The 8,475-nt window shown below is 32.7% G+C and overlaps 1 protein-coding gene across 1 annotated transcript; it reads left to right on the forward strand.

Annotated features, from left to right (window-relative positions):
* Positions 1-2,749: 2,749 nt before the first annotated feature.
* Positions 2,750-8,205, forward strand: LOC134279463 (general transcription factor IIH subunit 4-like; the record flags this gene model as incomplete). Its single annotated transcript, XM_062761877.1, has 13 exons — positions 2,750-2,903; positions 3,036-3,132; positions 3,297-3,391; positions 3,571-3,682; positions 3,925-3,993; positions 4,088-4,171; positions 4,448-4,577; positions 5,980-6,031; positions 6,248-6,326; positions 6,481-6,528; positions 7,141-7,281; positions 7,535-7,652; positions 7,915-8,205. Coding segments are annotated over 12 exons (1,175 nt in total), but the record flags the coding sequence as incomplete, so codon positions are not given.
* Positions 8,206-8,475: the final 270 nt, after the last annotated feature.

The following is an 8,475-nucleotide window of genomic DNA, read 5'->3' on the forward strand; positions in this document are numbered from 1 at the left end:
AATTTGGGGTTCGCTCTCTGGGTCCGCTCGGGTTCGTCGGGGTCCGCTACGGGTTCGCTTTGGGTCCGCTCCGGGTTCGCTCGGGGTCAGCCCTAGCGGACCCCGAGCGAACCCGGAGCGGACCCAGAGAGCGAATCCGGGGTCCGCTCCGGGTTCGCTTTCTGTTAGGTTGTGTCCGGTCGGTACTGTAGCTTGATAAAGCTATATAGCCGTAATTTTGGGATTATAGGTCGATGGGGTATATAGGTCGAAAGGCTCATTTTCAGCCTTAATTTTTTAAAAAATCCTAAGATAGGGCGAACTTACTATATAGGACGAGGCTTTCTTTCCCGTTTTCTAAAGATTCTTACGCAGATACAACGTATCAGAACAGGTAAAACCCTAAAATTACCGGGGTTATTCCGTGACATGAACGTAGCAAGAAAATAAACAGGTATTTTAATGAGTACAGCATTTAAATTAAGTTTTTTTAAAAATGTAGTTAAAACTTCTTTGAATTGTGTTACTACTTATTTTTCTCCAACTTGCGTGTTCAATCAATCAATGCCTCCGTAGTTTCACACTGTTGTTAAATCAGAGGCATAAATAACACGTAAATACGTTATTTTTTTACATCTATAATTCGGGAAATACCCGAGACCAATGAATAGCAATTCCGATTTCAGAATAACTTGGACACATTTCTAATAAATTTTATTCAGACAGTATTTACCGGTGGACGACAATTACTTCGATGTCTGCCATTGTTATTTTTCTACTCCACGGATTGGCTAAATGACGCAAATGACCATTGAATGTATATATCAAGCAACAGTAAAGAATTGAAATCATATTAACACTCTATAAGTTTAATTTATAAATTTAATTGAGAGTACATTCACAATTTGACTGTCAACATGAATTTCACGGCTTTGTTTGTTCAATGAAGTGTAACACTAATACCCCTATAATGGCATGTGGGTTTCTTAATCATGCCACGCAGACAATTAATTAAATAACACAGGTGTTGTTTAACACCTTTGCGTACACAGTGTAAATCCCTTTATCTGTCAGACAATTAAAATTTTGTTAGAAGCCAATGTTTGTATACCGGTAGTTCAATGTACTTCTTGTGTACGAAGCTTTTAATAATGGCAACAAATTATTTCACTCATTTTGCATTTAAATAAACATAAATTAAGACAATAAAAAATATTTAATATACTATTTCAATTTATCGCTACTAATAAATGGTAAAAACACTATAGTTGTAATCGTGAAAATTTTCTGTATTTTAAATTTTGATACGGTTGCGGTTTTACTTTTAGTACACAATCGCAACTTCCTAGCTTCACAAGATGGATACCGCATGATGTTAATGGATAATACATTGAGGAATTATTTAATAGGTGAAGCAATGTTGTTTTTCCTTTCTCATCAACGGATAATTAATGGAATTTATTTTGTAAGAAAGTTTTAGAATAAATATGTTATTGTTTACCGGGGCATTATTTTTTTTTTGCGAAAAATAATCAAAAAAGTTACGAAAGGGGCATAGATTTGCTTTGAAATTGACGTAAATTTTACTGATTTGGGGGCATTTTTCGTAAACTTGAGCCTTAAATAGGTCGAATTCTGAATATTGGTCGACCCCAGCGGTTCTGAGAAAAAAGTATGGACCTATATTCCGTAAATTACGGTAGCTTTATCAAGGCATTTAAAATACCTTGATCAAGGTATTTTATGTAATGAAAATTCAAAAAAAATTCTTTAAAAATCAAATACTGAAAGTCGAGTTCTGAGTTTTTGTCAGTGTGTCTACTCGTGCATGAAAAACACTCTGGTATCAAAAAAAAAGCAAAAAATTACGTCTCCTCATACGACATGTTTTTCTACTGATTTCATTGTATTTGAGTACTTTACATGCATGGGTGAAGTTACTGACAACAACTCAGAACTCGACTTTCAATAATTAATTTTTTAAGATTTTTTTTTATTTTCATTACATAAAATACCTTGATAATGGTATTTTAAATACCTTGATAAAGCTATATAGCTTTATCATGCTATATACCTTTATCGGGGTATTGTGCTGGACCTGCACAATGTTCCTTGGGAAAACATTTTCGCCATATCTGAATCTCAGCAATTTAGACTGAATAATTATCAGTGAGATGTGTCGAGACAAAATATTTTGGATTGTCTCTTCAAATATCAGACCAGTGTCACACACAGTGATTTGGTAAATCTTACCCAAACTTTGGCAGCTTAATACAATCAAAGTAAGTTGAAATGAAGTTCCTGTCTTCTTCAACTTTTCACTGTGGACATCCTTTTAATTCCTAATCACTATAAAATTTTCATTTCTTACCTTTAACAGGTATAAATCGAGCCTAAATTGATTTGTTGATTTTGTTTGGTTGCACTGATATATTTCTTTTAATCTCCATTGCTGAAAATTCAAGCAACATCTGCTTCAAATACATCATTCTACTATCACTATAGAAATGTGTTATTGTGCTATCACGTTCTTTTATATTTTTATTCAGTACCGATTTTTTAATATTAGTTTCTGAATTTTTCATTTTTACAGAAAAAAATGATATTGTTTGTTTCTCTTGATATGTTGCCTGGTACTGTTTATAATCACAGCAATGTTATACAAACAAATGTACCAGCCGATTTGAAAAAGAAGCTGTTTTTATTGCACACTTCATCTATGTATTATATAGTCCCTACCAAGTTAATTATGAAAATGAATAAAATTAAGAGACTAAATTTCTACTTTTTAGGGAACACAAATATGCTTCCAAAGTTTTATCTGATCTGAGAGTGTGGCATGAACAACAAATGCAAGGGGGTCTGCTGGGCTGGATTCTGAATGAAACATTTCGCTCCAATATGAAAGTAGCTCTGCTTGGAGGGTAAGGCTTACAATGTTTAAACAGATCACAAGTTATTCATTATTGATTTAATTGTCTTAATTATTCACTTAGGTAGTATTTTCTCTAAACTCTTATGGGTTGTTGACAAAGTGAACTTTATGTATCTTACAGAGGACTGGATTCCAAGATTTCTGGAGGACCTCTACCCCCAGACAAACACGCCAAGGACATTCCATTTTTAGATAAATATGCTCTGGAACGATGGGAGGTATTTAACTGAACAACATCTTCTTCTTTTTTTTCATCAAAATATCTTTAAATAACTTTCTGAATTCAAAAATGAGACAAAATTTAGACAAACTAGAAGGATTCTTTGGGTCTTTTTTGACACTTTTTACCATCAGAGTGTTTACATTTCCTTTGTGTTTGCAGTGTGTTCTCCATTTTATGGTGGGGTCTACTGAGGGTACTGAGGGAGTCAGTAGAGATATCATTGATGTTCTCCTTCATGCTGGACTCATGACCACGTAAAATTCTATTCACTATTGTTTGTCATTTAAAGTCATTACTATGTGTTATTATTTTGTGTCGTATGAAAATCTTCCTACCATCAAAAAGAAGAAAAAATGAAATGTTATAATCCATTTTAAACATTTCTTAGTTGTTAATATCAAAAAGGAATCAATTAAAAATTTATTAATGACAGGGATGGTGTGGACCCTCTGCCGTCCATTACTCCAGCTGGTTTTCAGTTTCTGTTGATGGATACAGGGTCACAAGTCTGGTATTTCATGCTGCAGTACTTGGACACTGTTGAGGTATCTTTTTTTTTTAACCTCAAACTTGCAACTGTTACATTTAGTAAATAAGGTGTTACTGGGGTATTTTGAATCTTTAGAAATTTTGACAAGGCTTGGAAATGGAAAAAATACCAGAATTCATTATTTTCCTGACTGCATGCTTTTGCAGAAAGTACATGAAAATTCTATTTTTAAAGTTATAATAATCAAGTTTGGTGAAAAAATTTGTTCCACTTTCCTGATATATATTCTTTTGACAGAGTCGTGGTATGGACCTTATAGACTGTTTATCCTTCTTATTTCAACTTAGTTTTTCAACATTAGGAAAAGTAAGCATTATTTGTGATATTGCAGGAATCTAATTTGTAATTTTATTTCAATTGATGGTTTCTCCATTAAAATCTTAAAAAAACTGTTCTTCAGGATTATTCAACAGAATTTATGAATGATGGACAACAAAGATTTTTACAACATTTGAGAGAGTTTGGACTTGTTTATCAAAGAAAGGTAACTAGGGAAGTTATGGTACATAATAATAGTAATAATACATGTATTACAATTTATTTGATGAGTCCAGTGATAAAATTATTTGCAGTCAATAAAATGTTGACCCTCTATCTGTTTATATGGGTTGTACTTTACCTCTAATAACAAACATATCATTTCACTACTTATTTTCTGTAGTCAAAGTTTCTAATCTGTTTCCTTTATTACTTGTATTCAATATCTGAGTTAAAACATGGTTAAAACAATGTTCATAAATACACAGTTGCTTTGTTACAGAGGAAAATCCAGAGGTACTACCCCACCAGGCTAGCCATCAATCTTTCCTCTGGTTTGTCAGATTTCACACTGGGAAAGAATACGGGTTATCTGATGGTGGAAACTAACTACAGAGTGTATGCTTATACAGGTATTTATTGACAGGTGGTCATATTAATGGTCAAAAGTGATATCAACTATTAAACAGAAGGCTGTGTTTTTGACTGTAAAAGAAAAAGGAGATAAGAATTCTTCATTCAATCTTACCAGAAGATCAATTTAAAACAGATATATGTATCAATCTATCTGCGTAATGAGCTACACTAGACTTTTCAGTGGTACTGAACAAAGGAAGAATTTTTTAGTACTCATTTCAAGATGGTTGAATCTTTTTAAATATATAAGTAACTACATTACTCATAAAAATGATACACAGATGTGATGAGCACAAAACAAAAGATATTGAAAGAGCTGTTCCATATTTTTAGCTCTACTGGTCAGAGACCAGAAGAGCTTATGCGATAGTAATGCGTCCGGCGTCCGTCCGTCTGTCTGTCTGTCCGTCTGTAAACAATTTTTCAAAACGCTACTCCTCCTACAATTTTAGTTTGATTTCAGTATAACTTGGCACACAAGTAGACTACACTAAGATACATAGAATAGTGCATCGGTTTTTGATTTCGATGAACGGTGTTGCCATGGTTACTAAAAATAGAATTTTCTGTAAAATTCCTTAAAAATGCTACTCCTTCTACAGTTTTTGTCTGATTTGAGAGAGTATAACTTGGCACACAAGTAGACTACACTTAGATACATAGTATAGTGCATCGGTTTTTGATTTCGATGAACGGTGTTGCCATGGTTACTAAAAATAGAATTTTCTGTGAAATTCCTTTAAAACGCTACTCCTTCTACAGTTTTGGTCTGATTTCAATATAACTTGGCACACAAGTAGACTACACTAAGATACATAGAATAGTGCATTGGTTTTTGATTTCGATGAACGGTGTTGCCATGGTTAGTAAAAATAGAATTTTCTGTGAAATTCCTTAAAAACGCTACTCTGTAAAAGAAAAAGGAGATAAGAATTCTACAGTTTTTGTCTGAATTCAATATAACTTGGCACACAAGTAGACTACACTAAGATACATAGAAAAGTGCATCGGTTTTTGATTTCGATAAACGGTGTTGCTATGGTTACTAAAAATAGAATTTTCTGTAAAATTCCTTAAAAACGCTACTCCTTCTACAGTTTTTGTCTGATTTCAGTATAACTTGGTACACAAGTAGACTACACTAAGATACATAGAATAGTGCATCTGTTTTTGATTTCGATGAACGGTGTTGCCATGGTTACTAAAAATAGAATTTTCTGTGAAATTCTTTTAAAACGCTACTCCTTCTACAGTTTTTGTCTGATTTCAAAATAAGTTGGCACACAAGTAGACTACACAAAGATACATAAAATGGTTTTTTGATAAGTACAAACCAGTAGAGCTACAGTCTCGACAGAGACTTCTGGTTTTATGAGTATTTCTTTTTCTCCTTTATAGATTCTCCTTTACTTGTGGCTCTGGTAGCATTATTTTGTGAGATGTTATACAGGTAAGATAAAAAGGAACAGGTGTTTAACTGGTATATTATATCCTGGACATGTAAAGAGGTGGAACAAACTGTATAAATGTTTATTGCCATTAAAAGTTTAGGTAAGCCCTTCATATTGTAAAGAGCTATTATCTAAATAATACAATGGTAATTTCATGGTATCATGAATAAACACCTCAATTTTGTTGAATAATATATATGTGTAAATTTTCTTAGGTTTCCAACGTTTTGTGTGGGGAATTTGACACGTGGCAGTGTGAGAGATGCTTTAACCCGAGGAATCACAGCTGACCAGGTGAGTCACAGGAAAGTCACAAAATCATTTAATAAAAATATCACAGGTGTAGTTTGTTAAATACAAATTTAGATACAGTGTAACATCAAAATTAATAGTTCAGTAAAACTTTTGAAAAGTGTTGGAAAATAAAAGTTGTTTTTGTTCTTTTTAGATCATATCCTTTTTGAAAACCCATGCTCATCCTAAAATGCTGAAGAATGTAAGTATATATATGTAAAAAATTAAGCTTAAAAAAATGAGTAAATGAAATATTGAGCTATTTTACAACCTGTCATATGTAGCCTTGTTAACTCATTACATACCGATACTTCTTTTAGTCACCTTCTAGCATCAAATGAAATGTGGTTTTCAATGTTTCGGAAACTTGTGAAAATTATTTAAACTATAAAATGCTTTCTTTGTTTGTTATTACTGGAATCAGTAGCTGACTTTTAAAATACATAACTCGCGTAAGCGGGTTATGTAAATTTTTTCGGTTATAATAAAGTAATAACAAACAAAGAAAGACATTTTATTGTTTATATTTATATCTGTTTAAATAATCATTTAAAGTAATTAAAAAGATTAATTATTGTATTAATGAAACGTTTATATCATTGATGGAACAGCAACTGATCACTTTGATATATTACAGGCAACATGCCTACGGTAGTTCATGCAGTGATTAACGCAATGGGTTTTCTTAAGAAATAAAGGAGAAAATATTCAGTGGATGTAAATATTAGTAAATATCCTTAAAATTGGTCAAGAGCTGAATTTTAAAATACTGTAAAATGAAAAAAAAAGATAAATGTATTACATTTTATTTTAGACACCAGTTATTCCTTCAACCATTACGGACCAGATAAGACTGTGGGAATTAGAGCGTGACCGGTTTAAATTCTCTGAAGGAGTTCTGTATGACCAGTTCCTGTCACAGAGTGATTTTGAGCTGCTGAGAGACTATGCCAAAGTAATAAGCTACATTACACTGATTTGTCAAATTGATCAAATAAAATCATAATTTACCTCTATATTTAGACATAATGTATACATAGTTTAACTGTGAAATACGAGTAAAGAACATTTTTGATATAGCTTCAACATATTGTAAGCCTTTGTTGATGACTGTGGGTAAATATACAGTATCATTTTGGGAGAAAGGGATCAGAAGTGATAGAATATAATTAGATTGTAGATCACATACAGAGTTGTGTCTTTTACAGGATTTAGGAGTTCTACTCTGGGACAATGCAATAAAGAGAGTGATGGTTGTGACAAAGAGCGGCCATGATGACGTCAAGCGGTACTGGAAGCGACAGAAACAGTCCAATTCCTGAAACGGTCAGTAGCTTATTCACTCTCTGTGGAATAGATTAGATAGTATTATCCGTATTTAACTCATCTGTAAAAAATATCAATTTTCAAAGACAGCTTGTCTCTTGTTAAAAGCTATATTCATTATTCAAATTTGTAAACTGGACACAAGTTCAAACTCTGAAATAAATCCCTATTAATGCATTTATATCAAGGACTTGATATTAATTTGTACGTAAGAATCAGAAATGTAGACCAATAACACTTTGTCTGACATATCTTTGTGTAGGTCATGTACTTGCTGAATCGGATTGGTGACTTAAAATCAAGAAAAATGTCTGTCAGAAAACTACAGTTGATTTCTGCAGCATTAAAAGAGTGCTATAGGACCCTGCCTAGAGAGATGTAGAGAGGACAGACAGTTTGATGGCCCTGGTGTCTCTCAGACAAAGGCAATGATACATTGTTATAGACTGGAGTTGTGCAATACTTCTTTAATGTAACTGTTATAATAAGATTGTCTCTAATGATCTGTTTACACATTTTGTGAAAGAAAGTACAATAAAAATGTTCATCAATTTTCTTGCTTTGTCTTTATATTTTGGTTCATTTTTTCCAGTATGTTCAAAGTTTCATTGCATCCATTGAATTGGTAAATCATCATGTATACTCTCAGTACAGTCTTGGGAATATAAAAAGCAGACAAATGTACCTTCATAACCAAGCCATGCAGTAGTGGATAGACACATCAATTCTATTTCAAATGAAGAACTATACATTTTTCTCAATGTTCACTTTTTATGAAACATTACAAATTTATGGTATCAGATACATTGGGTAAAATGATTTT

The sequence above is a fragment of the Saccostrea cucullata genome, unplaced genomic scaffold, assembly GCF_032062105.1.
Source record: "Saccostrea cucullata isolate Sc308-1 unplaced genomic scaffold, CSIRO_AGI_Scuc_v1 ctg6137, whole genome shotgun sequence".
Lineage (NCBI taxonomy): Eukaryota > Metazoa > Mollusca > Bivalvia > Ostreida > Ostreidae > Saccostrea > Saccostrea cuccullata.